Source organism: Serinus canaria, chromosome 18, assembly GCF_022539315.1.
Source record: "Serinus canaria isolate serCan28SL12 chromosome 18, serCan2020, whole genome shotgun sequence".
Classification (NCBI taxonomy): Eukaryota; Metazoa; Chordata; class Aves; order Passeriformes; family Fringillidae; genus Serinus; species Serinus canaria.
In genome coordinates, this window is record NC_066331.1 from 845,845 (window position 1) to 864,195 (window position 18,351).

The 18,351-nt window shown below is 54.5% G+C and overlaps 1 protein-coding gene across 1 annotated transcript in view; it reads left to right on the plus strand.

The window, feature by feature from the left end:
* The window catches only part of RPTOR (regulatory associated protein of MTOR complex 1), a 101,880-nt gene that overhangs the window by 41,949 nt on the left and 41,580 nt on the right, over positions 1–18,351 (plus strand). Inside the window, exons 10-18 of the mRNA XM_050981569.1 lie at positions 5,117–5,192; positions 7,280–7,381; positions 11,612–11,695; positions 12,636–12,746; positions 14,407–14,481; positions 14,961–15,026; positions 15,586–15,777; positions 16,754–16,894; positions 18,157–18,274. Of these exons, the coding sequence (XP_050837526.1) occupies positions 5,117–5,192; positions 7,280–7,381; positions 11,612–11,695; positions 12,636–12,746; positions 14,407–14,481; positions 14,961–15,026; positions 15,586–15,777; positions 16,754–16,894; positions 18,157–18,274 (965 nt within the window). The remainder of the gene's footprint in view (positions 1–5,116; positions 5,193–7,279; positions 7,382–11,611; positions 11,696–12,635; positions 12,747–14,406; positions 14,482–14,960; positions 15,027–15,585; positions 15,778–16,753; positions 16,895–18,156; positions 18,275–18,351) is intronic.

The window sequence follows — 18,351 nt, forward strand, 5'->3', positions numbered from 1 at the left end:
GAGTTCCCCTACTTTTCCTGTTGCCTTTAAGGTGATTAATGGAAGTGGAGGTGGCACAGTGATCAAAAAGCTCTTAAATGCACTTCTGCCTATCAAACCAATGTCCCACAAACAATTATAGCAAAAATAATAATAATAACAACAGTAATAACAAAAATTCTGGGTTCTGTTTTCCTGCCTGCTGTGATTAATAGAGCAGCTCCAAAAGGGGCCAAGGACAGAGGGGGCAGTGACACTGAGGCGCTCCTGGGGACAGAGCAGAGCCTGGCCAAAGGCTGAGGGAGTGACAGGGAAAGGCACTGAGGGGGCTCAGCCTGCACTTCCAGGAGCTTTTTAGTGGGTTTGCTCCATAAGAACGTGCAGGAAGGTGAGCACAGAGGGTGGTGGTGAGTGAGTGGAGCACTGACAGCAGCTCTGAGGAGCTCAGATTCTCAGGGCAGCCTGGGACAGTGGCAGCTGTCCCTGCCATGGCATCAGCTGAGCCTCAAGGTCCCTTCCAGCCCAAACATTCCATGGTTTCTGCAGGGAGTGGGGCCAGGCTGGCAGCAGGGAGCCCCAGGAGCCTTTGCAGGTGCAGCAGGCACTGAGGAGGCATTTGCAGGTCCCAAAGAGCTGCTTTAATGACTGAGAATCCTGCAGGCAGCTGGGGAGCCTTGGGCTGGAGCTGCCAGCAGCTGAGTGCAGGGACGTGGCAGACAGTGCCCTGAGTGCTCTGGGTCAGCAGCTCCTGGGAAAACTGCTCTGGGCATTTGTGACTGGCATGAGCTGTTCTGCCAGTGCCACCCAGGGCAGAAAAGCCACCCTGGTGACTCTGAGCTGCTGCTGGACGTGGCAGGGCTCCAGCCACCAGCTGCAGTCTGCAAGTGCAGCAGGGCAGGACACGGTGTTGCAGGAGCTTCAAAATTAAACCAGTAAATTTCTGGAGTTATTTATGGCTTGCTTTTGTGCCAGCATATTAAAAATCTATATTTTCTGTTCCTTATAGGGACATAATTCATTCTTATTGCCAGCCTATTAAAAGCCTGTGTTTCTGGTTCCCTGTGGGAATATGGCTTGGCTTGGAGCTGGTGTTGCCATCCATGAGCCACAGGAATGAACCTGGGAGCTCCTGGATCCCTCTTTCTGTCTCTCTGACTCACATGGCAGCTCAAACACATTTTCTTAGCTCATATTGTGGTTCTGGAGCAGAGTGGTGCTGGAAATGCTGTTGGGAAGCTGCAGGATGGTGCTGGAGACACCTTTGTGAAGCCCCTCAGAGCACAGCACCTTTGCTGCTGTTTTTAGGATTTCCCAGAAGAAATTCCATAAGAACAGGACACAAAGAGCTCTTTTCCACGTGAATCCTAAACCCTGGTGAGGTAGAGAGCAAGGGAGCAGGGAACTGACACACTTTATTCAGTGCCCTCCAAAAAACCTGCAGCTTGCAGCAAATCCAGCAAAGGGGAAAATTCCACTTTTGTCCGAGGTGGCTCAGTGGTTATTGGGAACTTTTAGTAAGGACAGATTTAGAAACTAATTTAGGGCTCGTTGAAATATTTTCTAAAAATAATTACTTGTCTATCACCTTTCACTCAGGAATTTCTAATGGATGCCTTTAGTGAAAGCTGCAGACCCATTTTGCAGGTTGGATGAGCTGGGTGAGGGATGAGGGCAGGGGAGTTGGCCACAGGGTGCTGGAAAGGCTGAAACTCCAGTGGGGCTCCTGTGCAACCAAGGTCTGTGCCCCTGATCCAGCAGAGTTTTCTGATGGGTGTTTTATCCAGACTTTTCCCACATTTTTGTCCCCAGGCAGTGTTTTGGGGAGCAAGTCTGGCTGCTGTGCCAAGGTCTGCATGTGGTGGGAGCAGCCCTGCAAACAGCCCCTCACCTTTGATCTTCAGTCTTCACCTCCTGGATGATTCCCACTGCCCCTTCTGGCACAAATTCACCTGTGCCATCTCCTTTGCTTCCCCATCTCTGCCTTGGAGGGTTCCCAGGGCTGGCTCTGGGCTGGCATCTGGCACAGCTGTGGCACAGGAGCTGAGGCTGCTGGAGGTGGGAGCTGCTCTGCCTTTTCAGAAGCTCAGCCTTGCACCTTGGTGTTCTGGCCAGCTGGTTTGGGAGATCACAGTATCCTTTTTAGCTGGAACTTGAGGAGAAGGGAGAATTTCCCTTTCCTGGGGGGATGTTTTGCCAGGAGCTGTCAGTCTCCTCCCTCCACCAAGCAGGGCAGTGTGCTTTGAGTCAGGAGAGCTGAACTCCGTGGCCCTGCCCCTTGGACACGTTATTTCTGGGTTCCCAGCCTCTCTTGGCTGGCTGAGTTGTGCTGCTCACTGCTAACCCCAACCCTTCCCCCGGGGCAGGGCTGGCTGTGTCCGTGTGCTGCCCTCCCTGCCGGGCCCTGCCTGCTGCAGGATCCACACCAGCATTAATATTAATATCATTGATTGGCTGTGCTGTGCAGCGTGAGTGGCTCTGTCTGTTGTGCCTGAGCCCAGAGCTCTGTCAGCACCTTGATCTCTGCTGTGATGGATTAGGGTTTGTGCATTGCTGCTGCTGCCAGCTGCTTTTATTCACGGCCTCTGAAAAGACCTAATAATGTGTTTGGAAATATTTCCTAACACGGGTCATATATTAAACCCCAAGTGCCTTAATTATGCTTTGGAAGAGCTACAACCCATCCCTAATAGAAACACCGTGGTGTGTTTGCAGGCCATGAAATTTGGGTTGAAAGGAGCCATAATGCACTGCAAATCCAGGGAGCTGGAGATTGGGCTGGAAACAAAAGCACAATGCAGCAAGGCAATTCCAGGTGGAGCAGGATGGATCGGGCTGCCCAGCCATCCCTCAGGGAAATGAGGCTCCTGCAGCTGCACCCAAACACTCGGGGCTCTGCCAGAAGGAAGTGATTGTGGGAGGAGGCATCTGGAGCTGTTTGAGGTTTGAAGGATTAGATTAGTTCAGATTACACTGTAACCAGATATTTTTTGTGTCTGTGTGTTAGTGTTACCATCTCCAAGTCCCATTATTGGAGCAGGAGACTGGGACAGAAAGAGCAAAGCCTGTGCCCTAAGTTGTGGCTGGAGCAGGGGGATGTGCTGGGGAAGAAAAGGATTTCAGACTCGTGCCAAATATTCACAGCAATGACCAGTTCATAAAAATTCCTATGTCTGAGCAGCTGCCCAGCTGTGCCCCAAAACAGCATGGGGAGGTGACAGGGTGGCTGCCACACAGGTGGGCTGGGGCTGGGACCTGGGGCTGTGTCACACAGGGCATGGCTGGCACTGGGCTGCCAGAACTGATGGGGGATGTCTTGGCCAACAGACCCGGTGGGCTGGGAAATATTTAATGGCTCCAGAAATGAGGTTCAGAAGGAGGAGCTGCCCCAGGGCTGAGGGGTGGCTTCAGCCTCCTCCAGCTGCTCCTCCAGGCAGGGACACTCCTGTTCCTGGTACCTGGGTGGGGCCAGGTAACACTCACCACTCCAGGGGAAAAGAGAGCATTAAAAGACATCAAGAATACATTATTTAAAAAAAGGGCAGAGTTAAAAGCATTAGACATTGAGTCAGCCCCTGTTGTGGTGCTGCCTTGGCTTTGGGATAAGCAAAATCCCTTTTTTTGACTGACTCAATCTTCCTGCTAAGGAGAGCTTTTAACTTTGTGCAATTAGTTCAAGGTAACATTAAAAATCCTCCTCTTTAACACCTTCTTTCATAGCACCACTCAGGTGAAGCCCTGGGTGTCTCACAGGGTTGTCACCCCTGGATACATCAGTGTGTCACCCTGTCAGGGAGCAGGGCCTGGAGTTACTGGGAGAGGGCAGTGAGGAGGGAGGAAGGAAAGGTGTTGGGCCCTTTGTGTCCCAAATGCAGTGCAAACAAATCTTGCAGAGCACTTTGCAGACAGCAGTCTCTGCTGAGGGCTGCTCTGATCTCTGGCTTTCACAAATCACTGGTGGGATGCAGCTCCTCCCATCCTGGCTCCTGCTGCTCCCAAATTTATCTCTTGTTTGTGTGATGGGATTTCGGCAGCACATCCACGGCGTGCCCACCTTTCCTGTTCCCTCTGGGATATTAAAGGTGTCAATCACTGCTCCCCCTCCTCCCCACAGCCATCCATCCCTGTCACCAGCACTGCCAGTGCTCTCCCTGCTCCTCCTCTCCCCACCCTCCAGGGTTTATTCCTTTCCCATTCGTTTGTGGCTTGGTTTGGATCTTGTAATTATTGTAACAGGAGTTTAATGCCATTGTCTGCTCAGCCAGGACAGTGTGTAACCTGTGTGTAACCTGTGTGTAACCCTGAGGCTCTGAGGAGGGAGCAGCTGTGCCCGTGGTTGGAAGTGAGGAAGCTTCACTTTGGTTGCTGGTGTCCCATGGGCTGGGAGGATTTGTGTTTTCCACGGACAGAACAGGAGCAGGATTTGGGTGGTTTGGAAGGGCTGGAGAATCATTTCAGGGCTGCTCTGGGATGGCTGGAGAAGCTTTGGAAGTATTTGGCTTGAGCAGAGCCTCTTCCACAGCTGACATTAATCACAGCCCTTGGTTGTGCAGAGCAGGAGGGTTAAGGTTTCATGTGGTGGTTTTTGTTCTGGCAGCTTGGGAAGGTTGGCAGAGGTTTGAATGTTGGGGTGATGTTGGCTGTGTGGCTCTTCCCAGCAGCCTGATTTTGGAAGTGTCAAAAAGAGATTTCATTTTAATCTACTCCAATCTCTTTAAAATTTTTTGTTTGTTCTTTCTGATAACACTTAAACCCTTTGAGATCTGACCTCACAGGGCTGCTGTGGAGTTTTTTTGTATCAGTATTAGTGCTGCTTTCCTAAAATTACTGTGAAGAGCTCAGCATCTTCTCTGTGTGCTGCTGCAGTGAGTGACCCTCAGAATCCTTCTGTGGGCAGCCAAAATCAGAGCAGTTGTCTCTGGTCTCTGAACCATTCTCCTGCATAGTGAAATGTACCTCAAAGGCCCTGTGGGCTGCAGAAATCTCTTCAGGTGTTTTTCCCATTTGTCCCTGCAAACAGGGAATATCGAGCACTCCTGAGCCAGCCAGCACTGCCCACATCCCTGCACGGTCAGAGTCTGTTTCCCTTGCTGTTCCTTAGGATAACCTGTGATCCCTTCTCTCCCCTCTCTCCCTGCAGGCAAGCCTGGGACCTTGCTGTTGACATTTGCCTCTCCCAGCTGCCCACCATCATCGAGGAGGGAACTGCCTTCAGGGTGAGTGGGCACTGTCCTGGCACGTGGGCACAGCTCCCTCCATCCCCTGGCACCCAGCTCAGCACCTCTGCTGCTGCAGTTGGTGTTTGGGAGCAGCTGTAAATGGCTGGCACAGGGTGCCCAGAGGAGCTGGGGCTGCCCCTGGATCCCTGGAGGTTGGAGCACCCTGGCACAGGGTGGCACTGGATGGGCTTTAAGGTCCCTTTCCAGCCAAACCACTCTGGAATTCTGTGGTTCTCCCTTGGAGGAACAGACAGAAATCAAGTTCAGGCTCTTCCCTGCTGATGATCCAGCCCCCAGGTGGGGTGGGCAGGAAGCTCCTGGCAGCAGCAGCAGTGTCTGAGACCAGACTCAGAACATTCCACAGCACTCCACTTGACCAGCTGCTGTTCCCCAACAGGGCCCAACACGCAGCACAGGTTTTGAAATTAAAGGCCTAAATGTGAAAATTATCTCTTCTTTTCAAATGTAGAATAGAGTTTGAGGGTATGTCCAGAGAGTTCTCTTAAGCCCAGTGTTATTAACAGGAGTCACTGGGGGGTTTTCAGCTTTATTTAATCTCAGAAAAGTAAAATTTTTAATATTATATTTAGTTTAAATTCCTTTATTCAAAATGGATTTTTCTTGCTATTCCTTTGACATTCCATGAAGTGAAACCTTTAAATAATAATTACTGTACCAGCTCAGGTCCCTGCCCCACCCTGATGTCTCTCCAATTTCCAGCAGCATCCTTGCAGTTTATTTCTATTACCAAAGTTCCCCAGGTTTCCTGGCTGGAATTGCAGGTTGTCTCCAAAGCCCTGAGTGCAGCAGGAGCACCGTGGGCTCCTGCCAGGCTGGGGGCTGATGAGGATGCCCTGAGGCCTTTATCCTCCCACCCTTGCCTTCCTCACTCTGCTCTGCTTTAGAATGTAACAAATACTATTTTTCTTCTCCTGGCTTAGGTTCATTTTTACTTTCAGTCTCTAACAATGTCATTGGAGGCTTTTTTATTAGTGTTAACCCTCAGCTGGGCATTCTCTGTCAAGTGAGCTGAAATTCAGGAGATTTCTGAGTGTTTTGGGGTGGGAAGAGGCACAGAGTGGCTGGGATCGGGCAGGAGGTCACGAAGAAGAGTGGCCATTCTCAGCTGGAGATCGATTCAGGGTGGGCTGGGAGCAATTTCCAGGCTGGTTTTCAGGCCTGACAGATGGGGTTTGTTGTGGATTTGGGCTGGAATGGAGGCAGGTTCAGCCTCAGAGTGCAGCCAGGTTCCAGCCTGGGTGGGGGTTGGCTGGTGCTGCCAGGAGCGGGGAAGGGGGACAGTCCCTGTGGTCACTGTGGCCACTGTCAGCCTGGCAGGGCTGGGAGCACCTGGGTGAGGCCCAGGGACCTGCTGGGGGCTGGCAGAGCAGCCTGGGCACAGCTCTGGGCACAGCCCCGGGGCTGGGGCAGCACATCTGAAACCTCTCCTGGCTATTCCCAGGCTGCTCCTGCCTGCTCAGACCTGGCAAACACAGCAGCCTGGTGCAGGAGGGCTGGGGGCTCCCAGTGCTCCCACGGGGATGGTTTGGGCTGGGTTTCTCTCCCCCCTCCATCTCTTCCCTCCCCACTGATTCCTGTTTCTCTGTGGATTCCTGCTGGGAGCTGCAGTGTGCTTTGGTCAGTGCATTCTCACCCCAGTCAGCCCCACATCTCAGGGTGATGGATGAGATGAGGAGTTTGTTGTCATTGCACCTGGGCTGTGTCTCCGTGCACGGGGCAGAGGCAGCTCTGAGTGCTGCTGCAGGAGTGAACCAGCCTCTGCAGAGCAGATAAATCCTCTGCTGCTCCATCTGCTGCTCTGGGGAGAGAGCAGCCAGCTTCCCCAGGACCTCCTGTGCTCACTTTTCCTCTTTCTCTACCCTTTCCTCCTTTTTCCCCGACACATGTAAGGGACGTGTGTGTGCTCAGTCTTTGGGAAGGTTTTGTGCACTTAGAAAAGCCCAAGCAAACAGGACCCAGTTCCAAACCACAGCTCCAGGGAGCAGTGAGGGCCGCGGGTGCCAGAGCTCCTGCCTTCCCTCCTCGCTGTTTAACCCCTGCTGCTCTCCCTCTCTGCCCCCCAGCACAGCCCCTTCTTCGCCGAGCAGCTCACGGCCTTCCAGGTGTGGCTGACCATGGGCGTGGAGAACCGCAACCCCCCGGAGCAGCTGCCCATCGTCCTGCAGGTCAGTGCTGCCCTGGGGGACTGGGGGGGTCCCTGCCCGTCCCAGGGCTGTCCCTGTCTCTCCCTGCCTGTCCCAGGGCTGTCCCTGTCTCTCCCTGCCTGTCCCAGGGATGTCCCTGTCTGTCCCAGGGATGTCCCTGTCTCTCCCTGCCCCTGCCATATGTCCATGTCTCTCCTGCCCCCTCAGCCAACCCGGTGCCCTTTGGGAACACAAACACCAGGGGCTTCTGCAGGGTAAATGAGAGCTGGTTGTGAATTCACCAGAGCCACGTGGATGAGCCCAAAGTGCTCTCCCTGCCCCATCCCGTGGCTCTGGTCCAGGTCTGGCTCTGCTGCCTCTCTCAGAGCAGCACAATCTTCACTGTCCCTCCTCTGGCATCTCCTCTGTGTCCCAGCTCTGTCAGGCAGAGACTTTTATCTTGCCATTTTCAGAAAGTGGAAGTTACTGCAGCATCAATCGTTTGGAAATATCTTTTATCCATCTGGTACAGCCTGGGAAGTGTTTCCTTTAGTGTGGGGCTGGAGCCCTGCTGCAGGAGCACCCAGGGCACTGCTGAGGGGCTGGAGCCCTGCTGCAGGAGCACCCAGCTCTGCTGAGGGGCTGGAGCCCTGCTGCAGGAGCACCCAGCTCTGCCCACCTGGAGGGTGGGGGGCTCTGCAGGCACTGCTCAGACGAGGCAGAGCTCTCGTGGTGGAAGGAGAGGAAATCCAGGGGAAGCAGAACTCAGTGTTTCAGGTGATGTCCTCTGGCAGGGCCAGGATTGCAGCTGTCATCTGGAGCCTGCTCTGGCCTCCCTCCCCTGCAGTTTGTGCTGACAGAAATACCAGCCCCAGCCAGGGAGCTGCGGGCAGCCCAGTTTAAAGCCTTTCTTTTAAAGGAACGTTCCTTGTGCAGGGATCTGTGAGGAAACTCCCCTTCCCTGTCAGCTGGGTCTGTGACTGACAGCACCATCCATCTCTGCAAGAGCAGATTTTAATTTCCTGAGTCTCCAGGCCTTGAGAGATGAGGTGGATAAGCAGATGTGTGGTGTGTCTCTGTCACTGCCATGCAAGCAGGCAGGACTGTGCTCCGGCTCCAACTCTGCTGCTTTCCAAGGGATTGTTTGGCACCAGCAGGCTCTGCAGGAGCGTGACTGCAGTGGAACTGAGAGGTCACCTGGCAGAGGAACCTGTGCTCCTGCCTGGAGCAAACCCGAGCTGGGACAGTGTAATTGGTGTTATAATTATAGCACGTTAATTGTACCGTGCAGTAAGATGGGCTGGTAACAGGTCTGAGCATCCTGAGAATCCAAGCCCAGCTGATCCAGGGCAGGAAGGGAGGCAGTTTCAGAGCCTCTCTGGTCTGTTTCAGAGCCCAGGGAGTGAAGCCATCAGGGAGCAGCAGCACACACAGCCCAGCCAGCCTCGGTCCCTGTCAGAGTCACTCTGTGGCATCTCCTGTGCACAGAGCACTGCAGGCCTGCCTGCATCCTGCTTTGTGAGGATTAAAATGCCTGCTAAAGCACAGCCTGTGCCATGTCCCTGATCCCCCTGGCTCGTCCCTAATTTGCGTGTGTGGATGTAATTAACTCCTCATTTCTGCCTGGGGACGAGGGACGCAGGCGGTGACGCGGGGCTGCGTGTGGGGGGTGGCACAGCAGCACCTCCATCATGCACCAGGAGGAACAATGGAATCAGGGAATCAGAGCTGCCCCCATCCTCTGCCCAGGCTCTGCAATGTCTCAGCCTGGGCTCAGGGTGTTGGGCAGAGCCACCGGGGAGCTGGGAATGGGAAATCCTGCGAGACCGAGCGCTCGGTTTGGGGCAAACCATTGCCTTTCCAGTCCCAGAGCCATTCCAATCACACCCAGAGCCTTTCCAGACCCAGAGCCTTTCCAGTCCCAGAGCCTTTCCAGTCGGTCCCAGAGCCTTTCCAGTCAGTTCCCTTTCTTGACAGAGTTTGGAGTCCCTTGGTTTCTCTGCAGGGTGCCAGCTGTGCCACGTTGGTGCCTCCTGCCCCTGCCAGCTCCTGCCCCTGTCCCAGCCCTGCTCCAGCCTCACCTGCCCTGCTCTCTGCTCCTGCTGGGATCCCAAACAGCTGCCCCTGTTAGTGCTGGGCTGCTCGATGGAATAGGCTGGTGCCAGCTAGGGCAGGATGACCAGAATCCTTTCTCTTGTGACCTGTCCTGAGACCTGAGCTCTGATATTCAGAGTGAACCCACAGAGGCAGCTGTCACATCCCCCTGCTTTCTTCTGGACTTTTCCTCGGTACCCAGTGCCAGTCATCCAGGGTGTGAGATGTGAGCCAAGCAATTCAGTTATTCTTCAATATTAAACATGAAAAATAATCTAATTTCAATATGCAGCATGCAAACACACTGAGGAGGGGGTGGAATTGGGGAGGTAAATCAAGGAGTCTCTTTCCCTGAGATCCATGCTGAAGGATGTTCCTCAATTTAAACTGAGGATTAAACGTTGCATTCCAATATCTTACATCTGTTAAGGAGATTAAGAACTGCAAGTCTATCTGTTAATATTTCACACCAGGGTAGGTATAAGCCAGTAAAGAACCACCTCATTAGCGTTGTCAGACTCCATTTTAATGAGATTTTTATTAACGACCAGCATGACCTTTTGCTCCCTCTTAAGTCTGTGGTATCGATTTGCCAAGGAAAGCAAAGCCTCTTCCTGTGCTCCTGAGCCTTGGGAGCAGAGGGAGGCTGGGCTGAGCTGTCCTTTGGCTCCTGCTGCAGGAGCCACCAGCAGCTGGGCTGGGAAGGCAGCTGGGAGCCTCAGGGATTGCTCCAGCAGGGGCATTGCAGGGTGCCAGGTGTCAGAGATCCTGCACAGGGGCATTGCAGGGTGCCAGGTGTCAGAGATCCTGCACAGGGGCATTGCCAGGTGCCAGGTGTCAGAGATCCTGCACAGGGGCATTGCAGGGTGCCAGGTGTCAGAGATCACTGCAAGGGGCATTGCATGGTTGCCAGGGGGTCGAGATCTTGCACAGGGGCATTGCTGGTGCCAGGTTGTCAGAGATCCATGTCACGTGGGAACATTGCAACGGTGCCAGGTGTCAGAGATCCTGCACGGGGGCATTGCAGGGTGTCAGAGATCCTGCACAGGGGCATTGCAGGGTGCCAGGTGTCAGAGATCCTGCACAGGGGCATTGCAGGGTGCCAGGTGTCAGAGATCCTGCACAGGGGCATTGCAGGGTGCCAGGTGTCAGAGATCCTGCACGGGGGCATTGCAGGGTGCCGGTTTAGAGATAGCACGGGGGGGCATTGCAGGGTGCAGGTGGCAGAGAATCCGGCCAGGGGGCATGCAGGGTTGCCAGGTGTCAGAGACCGCACGGGGGCTAATGGGCAGGGTGCAGGTGTCAGAATCCTGCACAGGGGCATTGCAGGGTTGCCCAGGGTAGCTCTGCCACAGGGGCATTGCAGGGTGCCAGGTGTCAGAGATCCTGCACGGGGACATTGCAGGGTGCCAGGTGTCAGAGATCCTGCACAGGGGGCATTGCAGGGTGCCAGGTGTCAGAGATCCTGCACGGGGACATTTCAGGTTGGTTGTTCCAGGGTTGTCGAGAGATCATGCACCGGGGCATTGCCGGGTGCCAGGTGATTGTCAGCGATCCGGCACAGGGGCAAAAAAAATTTTTTTTTTTTTTTGGCGCTGTGCAAGGTGTCAGAGATCCTGAACAGGAGCATTGCCAGGTGCTAGGCTTTGACAGAGGCCCAAGAGAAGTAAAGAGAGAGAAGGCAAGAGCGTGGTAAGGAGGATGAGGAGATGAGAGGAAGAGTAAAGGAATAAAACAGGGAGCACAAAAAACTAAAAGAGAGAAGGAGAGGTTCCCCTCATAATACCATAAATCTTCTGTGCTGACTATTCTCATTCTCACTGACCAATCTAGTCCAAGATACAAATCCTATAGCATTCACACACAGCCTCTAAGAATCATTGCATTACCATACTCTGTTCCATTTTAAACCCTACAAACTCCTCTCTGGGCCCTTTTGCCTGGCCAGCAGGGTCTGCTCTGCCCCTTGGAGCTGCCTGCAGGCAGAGGGTGTTGTTCCATCCTTCAGCTGGCCATGCCATTGTTTGCCAGCTGTTCAGTAACTGAGGGATCTCAGAGCTTGCTTTCATTTCCATCTCACAGTTCCCCTGTTCTCAGAACCTTTTGCCAGGCAATCCCATCTCTAAGGCTTTCCTGTTCCATGTCCCCAAGGAGTGACCCCTTCCCTCTGCCCTGCAGGTGCTGCTGAGCCAGGTGCACCGGCTGCGAGCGCTGGATCTGCTGGGGAGGTTCCTGGACCTGGGCCCCTGGGCTGTCAGTCTGGTGCGTGGGGCTGCTCGTGGGCTCCATCCCTCCCTCCCTGGGCCTCCACAGGGGTGGTGAGGGCGGCTGGTGCCCGAGGGGAGGGAGCTGGGCAGCATGGGCACAGACAGTCCTCCTGGTGGGTGGGGAAGGGAGCGGTGTCACACGGGTTTGTGTTCATCCCAGCCAGCCCCTGCTCTGCCCAGTGCAGCCAGGGGAGCTCCTGGGGAACAGCTGAGTGGGACAAACCAGGAGAAATACCTGGGGCAGGTAAGGAGGTTTGGCATTTAAGATAAATAGCCAAAAAAAGCACATGCATTTATTATGTGTTCTTTCAGCTTACTGGCTGCATCGTTTTCTTCTCCTCCTTCATCTGTTTGGTGTCTGGGTTTTACAAGCTCTTCTGAGCAGGCAGCAGCTGCATTCTGCAGTTTGGAAAGTGGCAGCACAGTGTGGGGCATAAATAAGAATTAAAGAGGAGCAGTTTAAAGCACTCCCGTAAATGGAGCTGTTTGATGATAAAAGTGATGAAGATGAAGCAGCAGCTGGTCCTGGAGCAGCTCGGTGATGGCACTTTGTAGTGGTTTGCTTTACCTCCTCCTGGAGAGACCTGGCAATTCCCAGGGGGAAGGCTGGAATTCCTGGGCTCTGTGACGTGTTTAGCTGGGAGAGCCAGCAGAGCTGAGGGAAGTGAAGATGTGGAGCAGAAACAGCCCAGGCTGTGAGGAGAAGAGGCTGGGGCTGCATTAACTCAGGGTCTCCATGGACCAAATGAGTCTGGAAATACCTGGTGCCCTTCAAGATTAAAATCACAACAGACAAACACACGGGGATCCCCTCTTTACTGGGGAGTTATTTCCTACCAGATTTCTCAGCTGTGTCTGTAAAGATGCTGCACCCTGGGGCTGAGCTGCCGTGGGGGGTTGGGTTTTACTGACAGGGATTTGTTCTCTCCCTCCAGGCCCTCTCTGTTGGCATCTTCCCCTACGTGCTGAAGCTCCTGCAGAGCTCAGCCCGTGAGCTCAGACCTCTCCTGGTGTTCATCTGGGCCAAGATCCTGGCAGTGGACAGTGTGAGTATTCCTGCCCAGCCCTGCCTGCTGGGCTTTCAAACAAGCAAGGAAGCTGGTGGGTAACTGCAGGTGAATTTGTAGAGTGGTGTCTCTGACTCAGTGCTTTGGGGGTGCAATTAGCTGAGCACTGTAAAATAATTAGGAGAGGTGCTCACATTAATTCAGGCACAATTGGAAGTCCGTGCAGAATGTCTGAACTGCTGTGGATGTTGGATCTTTCCTCTTTGGGTTATTTTTGTATTTCTCCTGCCCTTCAGTATGGAGCACAGCACTGAATCTGTGAAGGTTTTCCTGGTGTTGATCCAGCATTGTCAGGTTTAGTTTTATAACAATATTTTCCTTAACATCCTAAGATGATTTGGGCAAGCAAAGAAAATGAAAACTGTTCATCTCAGGGCTCTTCTGGAAAAGCTCCTTTGTGGTGCCTCAGCCCAGGTGTGTGCCAGGGCTCAGGTGTGATTCCCATGTGCTGTCCTGCCCCTCTCACCTTCCCTCCCATGCTCTGGCATTGCCTCACTTGTTTGCAGGCTGAGCTTTACAGCAAAACACACCAAAAAGCACTCTGAAGGGGTGGGTTTGGGTTCCTTGTGCTGTTTCACTCCCTGGTTCCAGCAGCACATGGTGGAGTGGGAGGGGAGGAGGGGGAGCTGCTGGGGGGGCACAGGCAGCAGCTCCCTGCAGACAGAACATTTGCTGTCAGTCTGGCCGTGCACAGGGAGCTGGGGCAGGCTGTGCTCGGGCTCCCAGAGGAGCTGTGCATTCCCTCAGCAGGAGGAGGAGGTGTCAGTGCTGCTGGGCTCCCCTGTGTTCCCAGTTCGGTGGGGTTTGTGGCCCTGCCTCCCTCCTGAGCCCCAGGAGCTGGGCAGCAGAGGCAGAGCAGCAGGGTGGCCTGGGCAGCTCCCTGTGCTGCTGTCCAGGGGCTGGCTGGGGGTGAGGAGCACAAGGTGCTGACCCTGGGAGGCTCTGAGGGGAGCCTGGGGTGAGCAGGAGCTGGGGAAGCCTCTCCTGTAGCTGCAGCCTGGCAGCAGTCCAGGCCCTCTGCTCCTGGCTCTGCCAAAACCAGCAGCTTCACTCTCCTCAGCACTAAAATATTCCCTTGCATCTCTGCCTTGCCACCCCCCCTCCCCTCTCAGCAATTAGTTCCCTCCTTCTCCTGCTCCTCCTGATGAAAAATGCATGATCCTGTCCCGTGCCTCAGGGAGCTGGTGCCAAGTCAGGGTTCCCTCCCTTCCATTTTCACTTTCTGCACGTGGATCCTCTCAGAATGAGCCCAGAACATCAGCCTGGAGCCTGAGCTGGTGTGTCAGCCCAGCCCTGAGCCCAGCCCAGGAGCCTGCCCTGTGCTCCCCAGGGGCTGCTCTGAGCCTGGGCTGCCCCTGGTGGGAGACAGAAGTTCCTGGGAGGTTCAGTGTGGCACAGGAGTGACTGCTCTGACTCCTGCCCGCAGCAGGAGCTCACATTCCTGCTCCTTGTGCCACTCTGGCACTGGCAGAGGCTTCCCTGCTCTGCTTGCAGTCCCCAGGAAGGGCTCGAGCTTCATTTGGCTTCTCAAATGGAAACAAGGTGGGGGGAAAATGGTTGAGAAATGGAAGGTTTGTAGGTCACTGGAGGAAGGAATGTGTGTGTTGTGGCTCTCACTGTGCTCTTCTCTCTCTTTCAGTCGTGCCAGGCTGACCTGGTGAAGGACAATGGGCACAAGTATTTCCTCTCAGTGCTGGCAGATCCCTACATGCCAGTAAGGACAGGTCACATTTGTTCACACCCTGCAGCATTTCCTTGCCTTGTTTCAGCTGCTGTGCTGCAGTTCTGGTGCCACGTGGGGCTGCCTCCCCTGCAGGCACCCAGAGCTGAGCTGGGCACTGCTGGGCTGTGGGAGAGGCACCACCCAGCCAAGGGGCCTGTGCCCTCTGCCCTGGGGTTCTGAAGGCAGGCTCTCTGGGGTGCAGCTGGGCTCCAGGGTGGCTGCTGGAGCAGGGAACTGCCCCACAGCTTTGGCAATTGCCTCTGCAGCCGCTGGGCTCCCATAAGGGTGTTTGGGGTCTCCCCAGAGCTGGCTGGGAGCGTGCTGGGGTGTAACAGGGCCAAGGAAGGGCAAAGCAAGCTGGAATTTTCTCCTCTTTTCGCCTGGCACAACCTGCTCTGGGGGTGATGCCCTGTTTCAGGTGGGCTGTAGCTGCTCCTGCCCCAGGTAACCTCAGCCTGTGCTGTTTTCAGGCTGAGCACAGGACCATGACAGCGTTCATCCTGGCTGTGATTGTCAACAACTACAACACGGGCCAGGTGAGTCCCAGCAGCCCTTCCCTTCATCCTCCCCCACCCCTCTCTGCCTTGGCTTGGTACCAGTGTCCTGGCTTGCACCAAACCTGAACTTGGAAACAGAACTGGGACGTTGGGTTTTGGTCGTTCTGTGTGGATTGAGAGAAGAATTGGCCTGGAGATGTGACAGACATTCTGTACCCAGCCCCTGGCAGTGGGGACAAGGACAAGGGTCCCTGCACAGCCACTGGCACAGGAAGAGTTCTGGTCCTGTCCAGTGGGAGCCTTTTGGCTGGGAATGGTCTGTGGATTGAGCACCTTGGGGCTCTGACAGGTGCAAGGAATGTTTCCAAAGAGGGAAAACCAAGCTTTATGCATTGCAGAAAGCATTTCAGTGCTCAGCTATCTAATCAACTCCAGCTGCCTTTCCCTCCACGCTGCTGGTATTCCATAACAAAATCAGCCTGGAAGCACTGCACGATGATTTCCTCTTGGCTTCCTGACTCCTTCAGAAGCAGTCTCCTCGTGCGGGGATGAGGTGGGAAGCTGCCATCCCAAACAAAAGGCTCGGTTTGTGTTGCAGGAAGCCTGCCTGCAGGGGAACCTGATAGCGATCTGCCTGGAGCAGCTGAACGATCCCCACCCGCTCCTCAGGCAGTGGGTGGCCATTTGTCTGGGGAGGATCTGGCAGAACTTCGACTCAGCCAGGTGGTGTGGAGTGAGAGACAGCGCCCATGAGAAGCTCTACAGCCTCCTCTCAGATCCAATCCCAGAGGTAAAACTCCAGCTCTTCTGCTGAGCCCCAGTGGGACTGGCAGGGCTGAAGTTCCTGCAGAGCAGGGCCTTCTAGAGCTTTGTGTCTGCTTCAGAGAGGGAGCTTGCTGCTGTTTCTTCCAGGTGATGCAAATCAAACAAGCCCCAAAATCAAAATTTATCATCTTGGGAGAGGAGTTTCCAAAGAAATGCAGGGGGAGTTCATAGAGCCCCAAGGCCCTGGGACCTGGGCACTGCAGTGCCGTGGGTTTGGCTTCCTTGCTATCAGAAGCTGTTGAAAATGTGATCCCAAAACTCACTGCGTTTTGCAAAAATCCCTCTAGTCTTATTGTCCAAGTATGAAAACTCTTCTCCCCCTCTCATGGTGAAAATGCATCTTTAATTGGCTGTGTTTTACCTTTGTGACATCCCAGGAGAGGAGGGATTGTGCAGGGCCTGGCAGTGACTGACAGAGCCCATCAGAGCCAGCACACACCCTGGGAGAAGGGAGCTGAGATAAACAGCTCTGATAACGTGCAGGGATTAGGGATGAGATCCCCCTCCACATCCAGCCTCTGTCCTGCATCCTCCTCTTCTTGTCCCTGGCCCCATCCCCCCCACTTTTTGAGCAGTGTTTCTGCAGAGGTGGGGTGGCTTTCCAAAGTTCTCCCTGATTTTTCTCCATTTTCCTATCATCTAAGCCCATAACTGAGGACTGTAGTCAGCACTCCTGTAAAAGATCCCCATCCCAACAGGAGCTGTGTGTACCTAATTAATATCCAAGGCAGCACCAACTGGAAGAGTCCCCGTGGGAAGGTCACTGGGTGTTCTGGGAGATTACCCAGATCTGCATCTGTGGATGCTTCCAGCCCAGTTTGCTGGGGCTGCTGCTCCCCAGGGGCTCCCCGGCCCCAGCAGCTCAGGTTTGCAGCTGTGCTGTGTGTGGGGACGAGGCAGAGCCCAGAGGGGACGGGCAGGGCTGCTCTCTGTGCCCCCAGGTGCGCTGTGCTGCAGTCTTTGCCCTGGGCACCTTCGTGGGGAACTCGGCGGAGCGCACGGACCACTCGACCACCATCGACCACAACGTGGCCATGATGCTGGCCCAGCTGATCAACGATGGCAGCCCCATGGTGCGCAAGGTGAGCGCCTGGCACCTCTCTGGGCACTGCTCTGGGGCTGCCCCTGCTCCCTGGGCCACGGCCTGGCCAGGGGATGAGGGAGCCTCCCTGCCTTCAGAACCCAGAGAGGCTCTCTGGGCAGCAGGCCCCCAGCCAGGTAATAACTATTGACTCCATCATCCAGAAGGAAGGAAAGACACTTTATTGTTAGAAATCTGCAGTTCTTATAGAAACAGTGGTGGACCTAAGACCTGATTGGTCTCCAAGTGAAAACTTTTCACACACTGTTGGTGGCTATCAATAACACACTCTGGAGAAACTTATCTATAAACAATGGTTACAGAAAGAGAGATAATAACTGTTTGAATTCTTTTCCTCTGAGTTTCTCCCAGCTTCCCAGAATTTTCCTGGGAAAGTCTGTGCCTGCTCTCTGTGGCCAGAGAGCTGCTGCCACCCTCTCCAGCTTTGGGAGAGTTACAGTTTCTGAGGCACCGTCGTACATCAATAGTACATTAAATGGTTTTTGACATTCTGGATTGTTTTTGAGGGCTGTTCTGAAGTGTCCTAATGTTTGTGTTTACTTTAGTGGAACATCAACACCCTGGCAGTTGTCAGCAGCATTGCAAAGATTCATTTCTGTTGTCTCGTTCCAGCATTTAATCAGTTTAATTCAGGAGAGAGCTGCGTGTCACACGGAATGCTCTGGGAGATTCATAAATCTCTCCTTGGGAGATCAGTCCCTGAGCAGAGACAGCAGCCAAAGGCAGCTCTGTCTCCTGTCTGCTGTTCCCAGGGGCCAGGCAGGAGGTGCCTCCTGGAGGGGCTGGGCAGTGCCAGGAGGCTCCGGCTGTGCCACGGGGGGCTGAGAGCCCCCAGCCCTGGCACAGCCCTGGCCCTGAGGGAGCCCCACACACCCCGTGGGCTGGGCAGGTCAGGGCTGCCTGTGGCACTGCACCAGTCTGACAGACTGTCAGAATCAGCCCCAAACCCCAGGGTGGTTTGGGCTGGAAGGGACCTTAAAGCTGATCTGGTTCCAAGCCCTGCTGTCCCGGGCAGGGACACCTCCTGTAGGGCAGGCTGCTCCTGGGGGGCAGAAGGAATTCCAGGCTTTGAGGAATTAGCTGTGAGCCAGAGTCCTGTGCCTTGCTGCAGTTCACCCCTTGAATGAAGGCAGAATTACCACCCTGGATGGCACCCAGTGCCAGCAGCAGTGTTGGTTGGTGTGCCCTCTGTGCCTTGTTTCCCTGGGCTCCCATGAGATATTTCCTGTGCTCTTCCCCCAGGAGCTGGTGGTGGCCCTGAGTCACCTGGTGGTTCAGTACGAGAGCAACTTCTGCACCGTGGCCCTGCAGTTCATAGAAGAGGAGAAGAATTACCCTCTCCCTTCTCCAGCTGCTCCAGGTGGGGCTGGGCTCTGGCTGGCCAGGGGATGTGGGGCCTGGAAGTACTTGGGAATTATTTAGGGACTTTTCCCAACA